Source organism: Odontesthes bonariensis, chromosome 3 (genome assembly GCF_027942865.1).
Source record: "Odontesthes bonariensis isolate fOdoBon6 chromosome 3, fOdoBon6.hap1, whole genome shotgun sequence".
Taxonomy (NCBI): Eukaryota; Metazoa; Chordata; class Actinopteri; order Atheriniformes; family Atherinopsidae; genus Odontesthes; species Odontesthes bonariensis.
Window position 1 is genome coordinate 3,412,129 of NC_134508.1, and position 19,924 is coordinate 3,432,052.

Genomic DNA, 19,924 nt, shown 5'->3' on the forward strand with positions numbered 1-19,924 from the left:
GAGAGCGCCATGACGCTCAGCTGTGAACCTGAGAGCGCCACCATGCTCTGCTGTGAACCTGAGAGCGCCATGACGCTCTGCTGTGAACCTGAGAGCGCCACCATGCTCTGCTGTGAGCCTGAGAGCGCCACCATGCTCTGCTGTGAACCTGAGAGCACCACCATGCTCTGCCGTGAGCCTGAGAGCGCCACCATGCTCCGCTGTGAACCTGAGAGCGCCACCATGCTCCGCTGTGAGCCTGAGAGCGCCACCACGCTCCGCTGTGAGCCTGAGAGCGCCACCATGCTCTGCTGTGAACCTGAGAGCGCCATGACGCTCAGCTGTGAACCTGAGAGCGCCACCATGCTCTGCTGTGAACCTGAGAGCGCCACCATGCTCTGCTGTGAGCCTGAGAGCGCCACCATGCTCTGCTGTGAACCTGAGAGCGCCATGACGCTCAGCTGTGAGCCTCAGAGCGCCACCACGCTCAGCTGTGAGCCTGAGAGTGCCACCATGCTCTGCTGTGAGCCTGAGAGCGCCACCATGCTCCGCTGTGAACCTGAGAGCGCCATGACGCTCCGCTGTGAGCCTGAGAGCGCCACCATGCTCAGCTGTGAGCCTGAGAGCGGCATCATGCTCTGCCGTGAGCCTGAGAGCGCCACCATGCTCAGCTGTGAACCTGAGAGCGCCACCATGCTCTGCCGTGAGCCTGAGAGCGCCACCATGCTCAGCTGTGAACCTGAGAGCGCCACCACGCTCAGCTGTGAGCCTGAGAGCGCCACCATGCTCAGCTGTGAACCTGAGAGCGCCACCATGCTCAGCTGTGAACCTGAGAGCGCCACCATGCTCAGCTGTGAACCTGAGAGCGCCACCATGCTCCGCTGTGAGCCTGAGAGCGCCACCATGCTCTGCTGTGAACCTGAGAGTGCCACCATGCTCCGCTGTGAGCCTGAGAGCGCCACCATGCTCTGCTGTGAGCCTGAGAGCGCCACCATGCTCCGCTGTGAACCTGAGAGCGCCATGACGCTCCGCTGTGAGCCTGAGAGCGCCACCATGCTCCGCTGTGAACCTGAGAGCGCCACCATGCTCAGCTGTGAGCCTGAGAGCGCCACCATGCTCCGCTGTGAACCTGAGAGCGCCACCATGCTCAGCTGTGAGCCTGAGAGCGCCACCATGCTCTGCTGTGAGCCTGAAAGCGCCACCATGCTCAGCTGTGAACCTGAGAGCGCCATGACGCTCCGCTGTGAACCTGAGAGCGCCATGACGCTCCGCTGTGAACCTGAGAGCGCCACCACGCTCAGCTGTGAGCCTGAGAGCGCCACCACGCTCCGCTGTGAACCTGAGAGCGCCACCACGCTCTGCTGTGAACCTGAGAGCGCCATGACGCTCAGCTGTGAACCTGAGAGCGCCACCATGCTCTGCTGTGAACCTGAGAGCGCCATGACGCTCTGCTGTGAACCTGAGAGCGCCACCACGCTCCGCTGTGAACCTGAGAGCGCCACCACGCTCTGCTGTGAACCTGAGAGCGCCACCATGCTCTGCTGTGAGCCTGAGAGCGCCACCATGCTCTGCTGTGAACCTGAGAGCACCACCATGCTCTGCCGTGAGCCTGAGAGCGCCACCATGCTCCGCTGTGAACCTGAGAGCGCCACCATGCTCCGCTGTGAGCCTGAGAGCGCCACCACGCTCCGCTGTGAGCCTGAGAGCGCCACCATGCTCTGCTGTGAACCTGAGAGCGCCATGACGCTCAGCTGTGAACCTGAGAGCGCCACCATGCTCTGCTGTGAACCTGAGAGCGCCACCATGCTCTGCTGTGAGCCTGAGAGCGCCACCATGCTCTGCTGTGAACCTGAGAGCGCCACCATGCTCAGCTGTGAGCCTGAGAGTGCCACCATGCTCTGCTGTGAGCCTGAGAGCGCCACCATGCTCCGCTGTGAACCTGAGAGCGCCATGACGCTCCGCTGTGAGCCTGAGAGCGCCACCATGCTCAGCTGTGAAACTGAGAGCGCCATCATGCTCTGCCGTGAGCCTGAGAGCGCCACCATGCTCAGCTGTGAACCTGAGAGCGCCACCATGCTCTGCCGTGAACCTGAGAGCGCCACCATGCTCTGCCGTGAGCCTGAGAGCGCCACCATGCTCAGCTGTGAACCTGAGAGCGCCACCACGCTCAGCTGTGAGCCTGAGAGCGCCACCATGCTCAGCTGTGAACCTGAGAGCGCCACCATGCTCAGCTGTGAACCTGAGAGCGCCACCATGCTCAGCTGTGAACCTGAGAGCGCCACCATGCTCCGCTGTGAGCCTGAGAGCGCCACCATGCTCTGCTGTGAACCTGAGAGCGCCACCATGCTCCGCTGTGAGCCTGAGAGCGCCACCATGCTCTGCTGTGAGCCTGAGAGCGCCACCATGCTCCGCTGTGAACCTGAGAGCGCCATGACGCTCCGCTGTGAGCCTGAGAGCGCCACCATGCTCTGCTGTGAACCTGAGAGCGCCATGACGCTCCGCTGTGAGCCTGAGAGCGCCACCATGCTCCGCTGTGAACCTGAGAGCGCCATGACGCTCCGCTGTGAGCCTGAGAGCGCCACCATGCTCTGCTGTGAGCCTGAGAGCGCCACCATGCTCAGCTGTGAACCTGAGAGCGCCATGACGCTCCGCTGTGAACCTGAGAGCGCCATGACGCTCCGCTGTGAACCTGAGAGCGCCACCACGCTCAGCTGTGAGCCTGAGAGCGCCACCATGCTCCGCTGTGAACCTGAGAGCGCCATGACGCTCAGCTGTGAACCTGAGAGCGCCACCATGCTCTGCTGTGAACCTGAGAGCGCCATGACGCTCTGCTGTGAACCTGAGAGCGCCACCATGCTCTGCTGTGAGCCTGAGAGCGCCACCATGCTCTGCTGTGAACCTGAGAGCACCACCATGCTCTGCCGTGAGCCTGAGAGCGCCACCATGCTCCGCTGTGAACCTGAGAGCGCCACCATGCTCCGCTGTGAGCCTGAGAGCGCCACCACGCTCCGCTGTGAGCCTGAGAGCGCCACCATGCTCTGCTGTGAACCTGAGAGCGCCATGACGCTCAGCTGTGAACCTGAGAGCGCCACCATGCTCTGCTGTGAACCTGAGAGCGCCACCATGCTCTGCTGTGAGCCTGAGAGTGCCACCATGCTCTGCTGTGAACCTGAGAGCTCCATGACGCTCAGCTGTGAGCCTCAGAGCACCACCACGCTCAGCTGTGAGCCTGAGAGTGCCACCATGCTCTGCTGTGAGCCTGAGAGCGCCACCATGCTCCGCTGTGAACCTGAGAGCGCCATGACGCTCCGCTGTGAGCCTGAGAGCGCCACCATGCTCAGCTGTGAGCCTGAGAGCGCCACCATGCTCTGCCGTGAGCCTGAGAGCGCCACCATGCTCAGCTGTGAACCTGAGAGCGCCACCATGCTCTGCCGTGAACCTGAGAGCGCCACCATGCTCTGCCGTGAGCCTGAGAGCGCCACCATGCTCAGCTGTGAACCTGAGAGCGCCACCATGCTCTGCCGTGAACCTGAGAGCGCCACCATGCTCTGCCGTGAGCCTGAGAGCGCCACCATGCTCAGCTGTGAACCTGAGAGCGCCACCATGCTCAGCTGTGAACCTGAGAGCGCCACCATGCTCAGCTGTGAACCTGAGAGCGCCACCATGCTCTGCTGTGAGCCTGAGAGCGCCACCATGCTCTGCTGTGAACCTGAGAGCGCCACCATGCTCTGCTGTGAGCCTGAGAGCGCCACCATGCTCAGCTGTGAACCTGAGAGCGCCATGACGCTCCGCTGTGAGCCTGAGAGCGCCATGACGCTCCGCTGTGAGCCTGAGAGCGCCACCATGCTCAGCTGTGAACCTGAGAGCGCCATGACGCTCCGCTGTGAGCCTGAGAGCGCCACCATGCTCAGCTGTGAACCTGAGAGCGCCACCATGCTCAGCTGTGAACCTGAGAGCGCCACCATGCTCAGCTGTGAGCCTGAGAGCGCCACCATGCTCTGCTGTGAGCCTGAGAGCGCCACCATGCTCAGCTGTGAACCTGAGAGCGCCATGACGCTCCGCTGTGAGCCTGAGAGTGCCACCACGCTCTGCTGTGAGCCTGAGAGCGCCACCACGCTCAGCTGTGAACCTGAGAGCGCCACCACGCTCAGCTGTGAGCCTGAGAGCGCCACCATGCTCCGCTGTGAACCTGAGAGCGCCACCACGCTCAGCTGTGAACCTGAGAGCGCCACCACGCTCAGCTGTGAACCTGAGAGCGCCACCATGCTCCGCTGTGAACCTGAGAGCGCCACCACGCTCAGCTGTGAGCCTGAGAGCGCCACCACGCTCTGCTGTGAACCTGAGAGCGCCACCACGCTCCGCTGTGAACCTGAGAGCGCCACCATGCTCAGCTGTGAGCCTGAGAGCGCCACCATGCTCAGCTGTGAACCTGAGAGCGCCACCATGCTCCGCTGTGAACCTGAGAGCGCCACCACGCTCCGCTGTGAACCTGAGAGCGCCACCACGCTCCGCTGTGAGCCTGAGAGCGCCACCACGCTCTGCTGTGAACCTGAGAGCGCCATCACGCTCCGCTGTGAACCTGAGAGCGCCACCACGCTCCGCTGTGAACCTGAGAGCGCCACCACGCTCCGCTGTGAACCTGAGAGCGCCACCACGCTCCGCTGTGAGCCTGAGAGCGCCACCACGCTCTGCTGTGAGCCTGAGAGCGCCACCACGCTCCGCTGTGAACCTGAGAGCGCCACCTGAAAGCCTCCTGAAAGCCTGATCCTTTCGCTTTCTTTCACTATTTATGTATTTCTTAATAATAAATTTCATATGATTTGATTTATTTCCTATATGACTTATTATATGCATTAATTTATCTATGTATTCATTATTTATTTAAGTCATTTCCAATTTATTTATTAAATTTTTGTCATTTTTATTTCTTATAATATCTTATTCTGTTGATTTATCTATTAATTAATGACATTTATTCATCTTTGTTTTCCCACCCCAGTGCATTGTGGGGCTGGAACTTTCTGACTGAAGAAGGAAGCGTGCATCATTATCAGTGACATCATCAGTGACATCATCACCCGGTCGCTCCGCGTTTGAACCGTTAACGTGTTACTGTGCGAAGGAACAGCTTCCCCCCGGTTACATCACGAGCAACAGCATCACACGTGCACTTTATGGCTGCCGCTCTGAGCCTTCAGAGAGAAAACTCGAGTTCGGTTTCCACGTGGAAAACATCCTCCGTGTGGGAGAACGGCTTGTTTTCCTTCCTTTCAGCAGCTCCCGTGCACGCTCGCAGCTCACGTGCACGCCGCAGACTCTGATGAAATGCAGGGAAACAACCCAGAAGCCTCTTTGCTTTCTCCTCTCTGTGTGGAGGTGCCTGAGTCAGACATGGCGGCAGCAGCAGAGGAAACACCCTGAATCCAGTTAAATGATTCCTGATCTGAATCCAGTTAAATGAATCCTGATCTGAATCCAGTTAAATGATTCCTGATCTGATTCCAGTTAAATGATTCCTGATCTGATTCTAGTTAAATGATTCCTGATCTGAGGATAAATCAGCTGGAGCAGATTCATTCGGACGGCTGTAAAGTTCATATCTTTGAGAATCAATCAGCGAGAGCTGGAAATTACAGAGAACAAAGCAGGAAGGGGGGGAGGGGGGGGTAACGAGGCTAAAAAAAGAAAGTAAAGGCCGACAAGATAATGTGTTCCTTTGTGTCTGCAGTCGATACTCCAACAGGACGAGTTCATTAGCGTTCGAGGCCCGTTCGCACCGGCGTGCCGAGCCACTAATTGCGAAGCGTTATCGAACGGAGTCGAGGAAGGTTTAAAAGTTTCTGTTTACCGCGGCAGAGATTCTCTCCCAGCAGGGAAAACGGTCGATGTGCTCAGAGACGTCTGCTGCGAGTCAGACAGCTGAAAGTGTTTCAGAATAACTGTGAACAGTGAGCACAACTGGGTCTGACCGATTGGTTTCCAAACAGCTGGAACAGCTGCAACGCTGTGAGAGTAAAACATCAGCTCACCGTGGACCTGCTTTTAACCATGATCAGAAAATCCAGTGTACTGTTTTATTTTGGTGTTTTTGTCTCGTCATTTCCTGTTTTATTTTGATAGGTAACTGTCCTCTGGTTTCAGGTCACTTTCCCTTCCTCATGTGTCTCCGGTCTGATGGAATGTGTTCATCAATTGTATGGTAATGGCTTTCCCTGTGATAAAAGGCAACGGGTATTTTATTTTGGTGAAAATAACCGGAAGTGCGTTGCTCTCTGCGGCTAGCTTTAGTAGCACCGAATTCGTGGGAACAAAATGGTAAACAGCCGGTATTTTGTCAGGTTTTCAACACGTTGGGGATCTAAACGACTACTTTCTCTCCTGAAAATGTTTCAAATGTTGCTAAAGTTTACAGAGTTTAGAGCTTAAGAGAAATCAGCTTCAGGCCGGCTGATTTCAGCTCGGGCAGGAGCGAAATGCATTGTGGGTAAACGCTCTGCGTACTGTCTGATTGATCAGTATGCAGTATGTAGTGTGCAGTATGCAGTATGTAGTATGCAGTATGCAGTATGTAGTATGCAGTATGCAGTATGTAGTATGTAGTATGCAGTATGCAGTATGTAGTGTGTAGTATGCAGTATGCAGTATGCAGTATGCAGTATGTAGTATGCAGTATGCAGTATGTAGTATGCAGTATGCAGTATGTAGTGTGTAGTATGCAGTATGTAGTGTGTAGTATGCAGTATGTAGTATATAGTATATAGTATGGTAGTATGTACTATGGAAGTATGCACTATGCAGTATACAGTATGTAGTATGTAGTATGTAGTATGTAGTATGCAGTATGTAGTATGCAGTATGTAGTATGTAGTATGCAGTATGCAGTATGTAGTATGCAGTATGTAGTATGCAGTATGTAGTATGAAAGTATGCGGTATGCAGTATGCAGTATGTAGTATGTAGTATGCGGTTTTGAACACAGCCTTTAACAGACGATAACCCACACACACTCCTGTGTCACCTGTGCACTTCCTGCTGCTCTCGTCCTTCTTGGAGGAGCTCATCAGCTTGCAGTTGAAGTTCTCCTCCCAGTACTCGGCGAACCACACGTTCCTGCGATTGTTCTCCAGAGTCCGGGACGTGAAGTATGCGTCGAAGCCTGAAAGACAAACACGGTGGTCAGGGGTGAACGACCAGGACGTTTCTCCCCTGATAATTCAGCTGAAATGGAGTCAGGAGGGGGGAACTCTCTTCAGGATCCTGGAGAATAAGCACAGAAGACCCCGACCCGCCTCCTCAGAAATAACAGCATTTTCATGTTAAACCCTGAGCGACTCGTTGTGTAACGCCGCCCGAACACACGCCAACACGGCAACAACAGAAAGCCTCACATATGGTAATAAACCTGCTGGCAGGAGCGGGGATCCTCGGGCACGAATAGAGGCAGAGCCGCAGAAATAGCTCCAACGTGTAACCTTCTGCTCGGAGCACAAAGAGCCGAGGCCCAGGAAGCCGGAGCGTGGGTTTACCCACATAAGTGCATTAAGAGATTAACATGAGAAACCAAGAGAAAACACGGGATTTTATGCACCGCAGAAGACTGAATGTCAGTCTGAACCCACCACCGTGAGGGCATCAAACCCACGTTCATCACCAGAGGCTCAGCAGAGAAACTCCTGGAAACATGAGCAGTGGAAGCTGCCTAATTAAATCTAAAGTTTCCGTCTAGCTCGATGGAAGTATGCAGTATGTAGTATGGTAGTATATCAAATCAAAATCAAATCAAATTTAATTTATATAGCCCTTTACAATCACCAACTGGTACTCAAAGTGCTTTACAACAGGATAAAAAACAACAATACGTAAAACAAAACATAAAACACGATGCAAAAATGGTAGAAGTGCTAAAAGTGCTAAAAGTGATGCAGGGCATTAAAAGCCTTCCACAAGTGCAATAAAAATTAATTGAATAAAATTTGTATAAAATTAAGATAATTAGAGCGGAAAGAATGAGCATAGTGGCCCTAATCAGAGTTGGAACGCCAGTCTAAAAAGGTGGGTCTTAAGCTTCGATTTAAAAAGGCCGAGATCAGTGATGGTGCGGATATCAGGGGGCAGTTTGTTCCACAGTCTAGGAGCAGCAATGGCAAAGGAACGATCACCCCACTGCTTAGATCTCGACCTTGGGACCTCTAAAAGAAGCTGACCTGAAGAGCGCAGGGTTCTACCACAGTTGCGAAAAGTTAAAATGTCTGACAGATAAGAAGGTGCCAAGCCATTAGTGGCGTAAAAAACAAACAACAGGAGTTTAAAATCGATTCTGAATCGTACCAGAAGCCAATGAAGAGACGATAGCACAGGAGTAATGTGTTCGCGCCTAGAAGTGTCCGTTAAAAATCGGGCAGCAGTGTTCTGCACAAGTTGAAGACGTGAGAGAGAGGTCTGACTGAGGCCAACATAGAGAGCATTACAGTAATCCAGTCTGGAGCTGATAAAAGCGTGGATTGCCTTTTCAAGGTCCTGCCGACTGAGGAAGGGCTTCACTTTGGCCAACAGGCGGAGCTGGAAGAAGCTTGTGCTGACGACTGAGCTGATCTGTTTGTTAAACTTCAGCCCACTATCAAATGTAACACCAAGATTTTTCACATGAGATTTAAAATGCGGGGCCAGAGAACCAGAATTTAAAGTAAAAGCATTTAACATCACTGAAGTCCCAAATAAAATACATTCAGTCTTGTCATCATTCAGGAGTAAAAAGTTCTGTGCAAGCCACTGCTTTATGTCCGAGATGCAGTCCAGAAGCTTGGAGAAAGCAGTGTCATCATTTGTTCGCACTGGCAAGTATAACTGAAGGTCGTCGGCATAAAAGTGGAAGGACAGGTCGTGTTTTTCGATTATTGATCCCAGGGGTAGCAAATATAAAGAAAATAGAATAGGGCCGAGAATAGAACCCTGTGGTACCCCACAGGACAAGGGTGAGTCTGAGGAACAGAGGTCACCAATCATAACAGCAAAACTCCTGCCTGCCAGATATGACCTAAACCATTGGAGAGCGGTGCCACGGATGCCTACATACTGGTCAAGGCGGGATACAAGGACTGCATGGTCTACTGTATCAAAGGCAGCTGTGAGATCCAGCAGCACCAGCACAACAGGGTTCCCAGCGTCAACAGACAGCGCAATATCATTGTGCACCTTTAACAGCGCAGATTCTGTGCTATGTCGGGATCTAAAACCGGACTGAAATTTCTCGAGAACAGAATTGCTCTCAAGAAATGCCTGTAGTTGAATAAAAACTACTTTTTCTAAAACCTTGGAAAGAAAAGGCAAGTGGGAGACAGGTCTAAAATTTGAGAGCACAGAGGGGTCAAGATGAGGTTTTTTCAGGAGGGGCCTAACCATGGCGTGTTTGAAGGCAGCTGGAACAGACCCAGAGCTAAGACAGGTATTAATTAAGACTAGGAGACTTGACCCAACAGAACTAAAAACCTCTTTTAAAAGCTTAGCTGGAATTATGTCTAAGGGGCAGTTCGTGGGTTTCATGCCACTAACCACCTTAGTGAAAGCCGACAGCAAGACGGTGTCGAACCGCTCAAAAACAGCAGTCTGAGCCAGAGGAGCACACTCAATAACAGGGGACATATCCAGGTTCCTGATATTCTGCCTGACAGATGCCACCTTATCGGTGAAAAAGGAGACAAACTCTTCACAGGTTGAAGTGGAGGCATCGGACAGGACAGTGGGGCGTGGATTAACAACAGAGTCAATAGTGTTAAATAGCAGTCTTGGTTGATGGGAGCTATTGGCTATAACAGAGGACAAGTAGTTGGATTTGGCCTCTTTTAGAGCTCTCTGGTAAGAAGCCAAACTGTCCCTTAACCAGCCCAAGGATACATGCAGTTTATCCTTTTTCCAACGCCGTTCAGCCTGTCTGCATTGGCGTCTGAGCAGACGGGTGTGGCCATTCAACCAGGGATCTGACCAGGTGTTGGATCGTTTTTGCCGGAAAGGGGCAACTGAGTCAAGAATCGCAGAACAGGTGGAGTTAAAAGTGGAGAGTAGGGAGTCAGGGCAAAGGGGAGTAGGCAGCACCCTGTCATCAAGCAGCTGAGAGTCCCTGAAGGCAGCAGCAAACTCATCAGCCGTTGTTGGAGAAAAGGTACGGCATCTGCGAGCTGGGGGAACAGGCTTATTGGCTGGTAGGGGGGCAGCAAAATCAAAGACAACAGGGAGGTGATCTGAGATAGCAGTGACGACTATTTCTCTGAGGGAAACTGAAAGCCCACGGGAGATGACAAGGTCAAGAGTGTGCCCAAGGTCATGTGTTGGTGCATTGACAGATTGTGTAAGATCAAAGGACTCCAAAAGGCCTTTAAATCTGTTGGCCAGTTGATTGTCAGCACAACAGACGTGAATATTAAAGTCACCACAAATCAAGAGTTTATCAAACTTTGGGATAAAATCATATAGTATGCAGTATGCAGTATGTAGTATATAGTATGGAAGTATGCAGTATGTAGTATGGTAGTATGCAATATGGAAGTATGTAGTATGCAGTATGTAGTATGAAAGAATGTAGTATGAAAGTATGCAGTATGAAAGTATGCAGTATGTAGTATGGAAGTATGTAGTATGTAGTGTGTAGCATGTAGCATGTAGCACCGCAGAAGACTGAATGTCAGTCTGAACCCACCACCGTGAGGGCATCAAACCCACGTTCATCACCAGAGGCTCAGCAGAGAAACTCCTGGAAACATGAGCAGTGGAAGCTGCCTAATTAAATCTAAAGTTTCCGTCTAGCTCGATGGAAGTATGTAGTATGTAGTATGGTAGTATGTAGTATGGAAGTATGCAGTATGCAGTATGCAGTATGGAAGTATGTCGTATGTAGTATGGAAGTATGCAGTATGTAGTATGTATTATATAGTATGCAGTATGTAGTATGTAGTATGCATTATGTAGTATGGTAGTATGCAGTATGGAAGTATGTAGTATGGAAGTATGCAGTATGCAGTATGCAGTATGTAGTATGGTAGTATGCAGTATGGAAGTATGTAGTATGCAGTATGTAGTATGGAAGTATGCAGTATGTAGTATGTAGTATGTAGTATGAAGTATGTAGTATGCAGTATGAAAGTATGTAGTATGTAGTATGGAAGTATGCAGTATGTAGTATGTAGTATGAAAGTATGCAGTATGAAAGTATGCAGTATGTAGTATGAAAGTATGTAGTATGAAAGTATGTAGTATGGAAGTATGCAGTATGTAGTATGTAGTATGAAAGTATGCAGTATGAAAGTATGCAGTATGTAGTATGAAAGTATGTAGTACGAAAGTATGCAGTATGAAAGTATGCAGTATGTAGTATGAAAGTATGTAGTATGAAAGTATGCAGTATGAAAGTATGCAGTATGTAGTATGTAGTATGAAAGTATGCAGTATGAAAGTATGCAGTATGTAGTATGGAAGTATGTAGCATGTAGCATGTAGCACCGCAGAAGACTGAATGTCAGTCTGAACCCACCACTTTGAGGGCATCAAACCCACGTTCATCCTCAGAGGCTCAGCAGAGAAACTCCTGGAAACATGAGCAGTGGAAGCTGCCTAATTAAATCTAAAGTTTCCATCCAGCTCGATGGAAACAGCTGCTGCTGAGCAACACGTCCACATTTCTGGCTTTAATGTCTGATTTTTTTACATTAAACTCTCCATTTGAACCATTTAGTCGGTTTCTTTCCGCTTCACATTAAAGGCTGTAAACAGCAGCTGGTTGAGAGTCTGACGGCTGAATGTCCGCCTGCTGCTCAGCTCTCACTCTCTGAAGTCAAAGATCATCCGTCCATCGTCTTCCAGCTCTCAGAGGCAGCAGGGAAACCCAGACATCCCTCTCCCCTCCCCCCTCCAGCTCCTCCTGGGGGTCCCGAGGTGTTCCCAGGTCAGATGGGATGTATAATCCCTCCAGAGAGTTCTGGTTCTGACCCGGGACCTCCTCCCAGGAGGCACCCTAACCAGATAAACTACTTTCTATGTGGAGGAGCAGCGGCTCTACCCTCCGGATGATGTAGCTCCTCCAGCGGCGTCAATTCAGCCAAAGCTAAGGTACGGCAAGGTCACTATAGTCACATGACTACAGTACCAATCAATAAATATACAATAATCACCACAAAAGTCTGCTATGTAGCTTATCTGTGTGCAAATGCAGTCTCACTCACACCCCGCTAGCATAACAATGGACTCGTCTCCGTCTCCCTGTTAGCATTAGCATTAGCGGCTAACACCCTGAATCCCGCCTTCACTACCTGGTCCTCCTTCCGCCGCCGCTGGGGCAACATTGAACCCCTTTTTTTTGTTGATAAATAAATCTAAAGTTTTCTGTTTCCTTTTCATATTTTACATTAATTAGCAAACAACAAATCCCGCTAATAACGTCAGCTTTGACCTCCAGGCTCCGTCATCTCGTGGGAGGGAGGGGGGAGGCTGGGAGATACCACATTTCCAAAGGGGAGATGATACTTGGATCAATTGATTGTGTTGTTCAGAATTTCTTTTGTAGTTTATTTATATGTATTAAATAATAGAATAATCAATACAAATTGACACAGAGTAATTCCATAAATCCATTTTTAAAAAAGAAGAAAAAAAGAAAAATTAACATTTGCATTTTCCCCTGGAGCCAAGGTGTGGCAGCTGCCATACCCAATTGACGCCCATGAGCTCCTCCCCCTGAGGCATAGACTCCACCCCCTGAGGCAGTGACTCCTCCCCCTGAGGCAGAGACTCCTCCCCGACCCGGAGGTTCAGAACCTCAGATCTGGAGGATCTGACTTTCATCCCGGCTGCGTCACACTCAGCTGTGAACTGAAGGTCATGAAGAAGTCAACAGAACCACATCATCTTCAAACAGCGGAGCTGGAACCCTGAGGTTCCCTCCTCCAGATCCTGTCCATGAAACCACAAACAGGACCAGAGACGAGGGGGTGGCCCTGATGGAGTCCAACACGCTCCGTTAACCAGAACCACTTTGGTACCCAGAACGTGGACGCAGCTCTGACTTTGTTATTCAGGGACTGAAAAGCCCCACCAAAAAAAGTCTTAAATAAGGTTAATAAATTGCATAAAGAAGCCTGATGCGTCACCTTTAAAGAGGCAGGTTACTATGGCAACCGCTAAAGTCTGAAGTCAAGAATTGTCAGGATGTGGTTTATAATCTGCCTGAAGCTCAAAGAGATGAAAAAGGAATTAAAAGTTTGATTAAGGAACAAAAAAAGAACCAAAAATCTAAATATTTGTGATTTGCTTTGAAAAAGAATGTTTTTCTGAAGCCACGGAGTCTCTGGGGGCCGCAGAGGGACAGCTGGGCTGCTTTTAGAGTCCACGACTAACGAATCCAAACTCTGCTGAATGCTGCGAAGGCTTTGGATAAACCTGTAAGACGTTCTGCAGCCTGAGTGGAAGCTAATTACTCTCTGGAAGGAAACATTAGAGCAGCACACGTCTGGAGAAAGGGAGGCAGCGACCTCAGGGAGAGTTTGATCTTAATTCATCTCAGACTCTGCCGACCTCGTGGAGGAGGAGCCGTCAGATCAGAGTCTGTCTTTAGGTCCTGAGGAGAAGGAAAAACATCCGCCCACGCTCTGTTTGATAAACACAAAGAGTGTTTTATTAATGCGCCGCTCTTCAGCCGCCGCCCGGGGAACGTCTGCCAGGCGCAGTCCTTTAAATCTTCCTGCACTTCTGATCTTAAAAGGCCTCCCGACCACCACGAGGAAACGGGGAAACGAGGAAACGGGAAAACGAGGAAACGAGGAAACGGGAAAACGAGGAAACGGGGAAATGGTGAAACGAGGAAACGGGGAAACGGGGAAACGAGGAAACGAGGAAACGGGAAAACGGGGAAACGGGAAAACGAGGAAACGGGGAAATGGTGAAACGAGGAAACGGGGAAACGGGGAAACGGGGAAACGAGGAAACGGGGAAACGAGGAAACGGGAAAACGAGAAAACGGGGGTAACGAGGAAACGGGGAAACAGGGAAACGAGGAAACGGGGTAACGAGGAAACGAGGAAACGGGGAAACGGGAAAACGAGAAAACGGGGTAACGAGGAAACGGGGAAACAGGGAAACGAGGAAACGGGGTAACGAGGAAACGGGGAAACAGGGAAACGAGGAAACGAAGAAACGGGGAAACGGGGAAACGAGGAAACGAAGAAACGGGGAAACGGGGAAACGGGGAAACGGGGAAACGAGGAAACGGGGTAACGAGGAAACGAGGAAACGGGGAAACGAGGAAACGGGGAAACGAAGAAACGGGGAAACGAGGAAACGGGGTAACGAGGAAACGGGGAAATGGGAAAACGGGGTAACGAGGAAACGAGGAAACGGGGAAACGGGGAAACGGGGAAACGAGGAAACAGGATAACGAGGAAACGGGGAAACGAGGTAACGAGGAAACGAGGAAACGAGGAAACAGGATAACGAGGAAACGGGGAAACGAGGAAACGGGGTAACGAGGAAACGAGGAAACGGGGAAACGGGGAAACGGGGAAACGGGGAAACGAGGAAACGGGGTAACGAGGAAACGAGGAAACGGGGAAACGGGGAAACGAGGAAACGAGGAAACGGGGAAACGAGGAAACGGGGTAACGAGGAAACGGGGAAACAGGGAAACGAGGAAACGGGGTAACGAGGAAACGGGGAAACAGGGAAACGAGGAAACGAAGAAACGGGGAAACGGGGAAACGGGGAAACGAGGAAACGGGGTAACGAGGAAACGAGGAAACGGGGAAATGGGGAAACGGGGAAACGAGGAAACGCGGAAATGGTGAAACGAGGAAACGGGGAAACGGGGAAACGGGGAAACGAGGAAACGGGGAAACGGGGAAACGGGAAAACGGGGAAACGAGGAAACGGGGAATCGGGAAAACGAGAAAACGGGGTAACGAGGAAACGGGGAAACAGGGAAACGAGGAAACGGGGTAACGAGGAAACGGGGAAACAGGGAAACGAGGAAACGGGGTAACGAGGAAACGAGGAAACGGGGAAATGGGGAAATGGGGAAATGGGGAAACGGGGAAACGAGGAAACGCGGAAATGGTGAAACGAGGAAACGGGGAAACGGGGAAACGGGGAAACGAGGAAACGGGGAAACGGGGAAACGGGAAAATGGGGAAACGAGGAAACGGGGAAACGGGAAAACGAGAAAACGGGGTAACGAGGAAACGGGGAAACAGGGAAACGAGGAAACGGGGTAACGAGGAAACGGGGAAACAGGGAAACGAGGAAACGAAGAAACGGGGAAACGGGGAAACGGGGAAACGAGGAAACGGGGTAACGAGGAAACGAGGAAACGGGGAAATGGGGAAATGGGGAAACGGGGAAACGAGGAAACGGGGAAACGAAGAAACGGGGAAACGAGGAAACGGGGAAATGGGAAAACGGGGAAACGGGGAAACGAGGAAACGGGGAAACGAGGAAACAGGATAACGAGGAAACGGGGAAACGAGGAAACGGGGTAACGAGGAAACGAGGAAACGGGGAAACGGGGAAACGGGGAAACGAGGAAACGGGGAAACGAAGAAACAGGATAACGAGGAAACGGGGAAACGAGGAAACAGGATAACGAGGAAACGGGGAAACGAGGTAACGAGGAAACGAGGAAACGAGGAAACGGGGAAACGAGGAAACAGGATAACGAGGAAACGGGGAAACGAGGAAACGGGGTAACGAGGAAACGAGGAAACGGGGAAACGGGGAAACGGGGAAACGGGGAAACGGGGAAACGAGGAAACGGGGTAACGAGGAAACGAGGAAACGGGGAAACGGGGAAACGGGGAAACGGGGAAACAGGAAACAGGATAACGAGGAAACGGGGAAACGAGGTAACGGGGAAACGAGGAAACGAGGAAACAGGATAACGAGGAAACGGGGAAACGAGGTAACGAGGAAACGGGGAAACGGGGAAACGAAGAAACGGGGAAACGAGGAAACGGGGAAACAGGAAACAGGATAACGAGGAAACGGGGAAACGAGGTAACGGGGAAACGAGGAAACGAGGAAACAGGATAACGAGGAAACGGGGAAACGAGGTAACGAGGAAACGGGGAAACGGGGAAACGAGGAAACGAGGAAACGAGGAAACGGGGAAACGGGGAAACGAGGAAACGGGGTAACGAGGAAACGAGGAAACGGGCAAACGGGCAAACGAGGAAACGGGGAAACGAGGTAACGAGGAAACGGGGAAATGAGGAAACGGGGAAACGAGGAAACAGGGAAACCGGGAAACGGGGAAACGGGAAAACGGGGAAACGGGGAAACGAGGAAACGGGGAAACGGGGAAACGAGGAAACGGGGTAACGAGGAAACGAGGAAACGGGGAAACGAGGAAACGGGGAAACGAGGAAACGGGGAAACGGGGAAACGAGGAAACGGGGTAACGAGGAAACGAGGAAACGGGGAAACGAGGAAACAGGGAAACCGGGAAACGAGGAAACGGGGAAATGAGGAAACGGGGAAACGAGGAAACAGGGAAACCGGGAAACGAGGAAACGGGGAAACGGGAAAATGGGGAAACGGGGAAACGAGGAAACGGGGAAACGGGGAAACGAGGAAACGGGGAAACGAGGAAACGGGGAAACGGGGAAATGAGGAAACGAGGAAACGGGGAAACGAGGAAACGGGGTAACGAGGAAACGGGGAAACGGGGAAACGGGGAAACGAGGAAACGGGGAAACGGGGAAACGGGGAAACGAGGAAATGGGGAAACGGGGAAACGAGGAAACGGGGTAACGAGGAAACGAGGAAACGGGGAAACGAGGAAACGGGGAAACAGGAAACAGGATAACGAGGAAACGGGGAAACAAGGAAACGGGGAAACGGGGAAACAGGGAAACAGGGAAACAGGGAAACGAAGAAACGGGGAAACGAGGAAACGGGGAAACGGGGAAACGGGAAAACGAGAAAACGGGGTAACGAGGAAACGGGGAAACAGGGAAACGGGGAAACGGGAAAACGAGAAAACGGGGTAACGAGGAAACGGGGAAACAGGGAAACGAGGAAACGGGGTAACGAGGAAACGAGGAAACGGGGAAACGGGAAAACGAGAAAACGGGGTAACGAGGAAACGGGGAAACAGGGAAACGAGGAAACGGGGTAACGAGGAAACGGGGAAACAGGGAAACGAGGAAACGAAGAAACGGGGAAACGGGGAAACGAGGAAACGAAGAAACGGGGAAACGGGGAAACGAGGAAACGGGGTAACGAGGAAACGAGGAAACGGGGAAACGAGGAAACGGGGAAACGAAGAAACGGGGAAACGAGGAAACGGGGTAACGAGGAAACGGGGAAATGGGAAAACGGGGTAACGAGGAAACGAGGAAACGGGGAAACGGGGAAACGGGGAAACGAGGAAACAGGATAACGAGGAAACGGGGAAACGAGGTAACGAGGAAACGAGGAAACGAGGAAACAGGATAACGAGGAAACGGGGAAACGAGGAAACGGGGGTAACGAGGAAACGAGGAAACGGGGAAACGGGGAAACGGGGAAACGGGGAAACGAGGAAACGGGGTAACGAGGAAACGAGGAAACGGGGAAACGGGGAAACGAGGAAACGAGGAAACGGGGAAACGAGGAAACGGGGTAACGAGGAAACGGGGAAACAGGGAAACGAGGAAACGGGGTAACGAGGAAACGGGGAAACAGGGAAACGAGGAAACGAAGAAACGGGGAAACGGGGAAACGGGGAAACGAGGAAACGGGGTAACGAGGAAACGAGGAAACGGGGAAAAGGGGAAATGGGGAAATGGGGAAACGGGGAAACGAGGAAACGCGGAAATGGTGAAACGAGGAAACGGGGAAACGGGGAAACGGGGAAACGAGGAAACGGGGAAACGGGGAAACGGGAAAACGGGGAAACGAGGAAACGGGGAAACGGGAAAACGAGAAAACGGGGTAACGAGGAAACGGGGAAACAGGGAAACGAGGAAACGGGGTAACGAGGAAACGGGGAAACAGGGAAACGAGGAAACGGGGTAACGAGGAAACGAGGAAACGGGGAAATGGGGAAACGGGGAAATGGGGAAACGGGGAAACGAGGAAACGCGGAAATGGTGAAACGAGGAAACGGGGAAACGGGGAAACGGGGAAACGAGGAAACGGGGAAACGGGGAAACGGGAAAATGGGGAAACGAGGAAACGGGGAAACGGGAAAACGAGAAAACGGGGTAACGAGGAAACGGGGAAACAGGGAAACGAGGAAACGGGGTAACGAGGAAACGGGGAAACGGGGAAACGAAGAAACGGGGAAACGGGGAAACGGGGAAACGAGGAAACGGGGTAACGAGGAAACGAGGAAACGGGGAAATGGGGAAATGGGGAAACGGGGAAACGAGGAAACGGGGAAACGAAGAAACGGGGAAACGAGGAAACGGGGAAATGGGAAAACGGGGAAACGGGGAAACGAGGAAACGGGGTAACGAGGAAACGAGGAAACGGGGAAATGGGGAAATGGGGAAACGGGGAAACGAGGAAACGGGGAAACGAAGAAACGGGGAAACGAGGAAACGGGGAAATGGGAAAACGGGGAAACGAGGAAACGGGGAAACGAAGAAACAGGGAAACGAGGAAACGAAGAAACAGGGAAACGAGGAAACGAAGAAACGGGGAAACGGGGAAACGGGGAAACGAGGAAACGGGGTAACGAGGAAACGAGGAAACGGGGAAATGGGGAAATGGGGAAACGGGGAAACGAGGAAACGGGGAAACGAAGAAACGGGGAAACGAGGAAACGGGGAAATGGGAAAACGGGGAAACGGGGAAACGAGGAAACGGGGAAACGAGGAAACAGGATAACGAGGAAACGGGGAAACGAGGAAACGGGGTAACGAGGAAACGAGGAAACGGGGAAACGGGGAAACGGGGAAACGAGGAAACGGGGAAACGAAGAAACAGGATAACGAGGAAACGGGGAAACGAGGAAACAGGATAACGAGGAAACGGGGAAACGAGGTAACGAGGAAACGAGGAAACGAGGAAACGGGGAAACGAGGAAACAGGATAACGAGGAAACGGGGAAACGAGGAAACGGGGTAACGAGGAAACGAGGAAACGGGGAAACGGGGAAACGGGGAAACGGGGAAACGGGGAAACGAGGAAACGGGGTAACGAGGAAACGAGGAAACGGGGAAACGGGGAAACGGGGAAACAGGGAAACAGGGAAACGAAGAAACGGGGAAACGAGGAAACGGGGAAACAGGAAACAGGATAACGAGGAAACGGGGAAACGAGGTAACGGGGAAACGAGGAAACGAGGAAACAGGATAACGAGGAAACGGGGAAACGAGGTAACGAGGAAACGGGGAAACGGGGAAACGAGGAAACGAGGAAACGAGGAAACGGGGAAACGGGGAAACGGGGAAACGAGGAAACGGGGTAACGAGGAAACGAGGAAACGGGCAAACGGGCAAACGAGGAAACGGGGAAACGAGGTAACGAGGAAACGGGGAAATGAGGAAACAGGGAAACCGGGAAACGGGGAAACGGGAAAACGGGGAAACGGGGAAACGAGGAAACGGGGAAACGGGGAAATGAGGTAACGAGGTAACGAGGAAACGGGGAAACGAGGAAACAGGGAAACCGGGAAACGGGAAAACGGGGAAACGGGGAAACGAGGAAACGGGGAAACGGGGAAACGAGGAAACGGGGTAACGAGGAAACGAGGAAACGGGGAAACGAGGAAACGGGGAAACGAGGAAACGGGGAAACGGGGAAACGAGGAAACGGGGTAACGAGGAAACGAGGAAACGGGGAAACGAGGAAACAGGGAAACCGGGAAACGAGGAAACGGGGAAATGAGGAAACGGGGAAACGAGGAAACAGGGAAACCGGGAAACGAGGAAACGGGGAAACGGGAAAATGGGGAAACGGGGAAACGAGGAAACGGGGAAACGGG

At 52.0% G+C, this 19,924-nt stretch overlaps 1 protein-coding gene across 2 annotated transcripts in view; it reads right to left on the reverse strand.

The window, feature by feature from the left end:
- The window catches only part of grm7 (glutamate metabotropic receptor 7), a 344,389-nt gene that overhangs the window by 169,588 nt on the left and 154,877 nt on the right, over nt 1–19,924 (reverse strand). For both annotated transcript variants that reach the window (XM_075460109.1, XM_075460110.1), the window contains exon 5: nt 6,998–7,135. In XM_075460109.1, the coding sequence (XP_075316224.1) occupies nt 6,998–7,135 (138 nt within the window). The remainder of the gene's footprint in view (nt 1–6,997; nt 7,136–19,924) is intronic.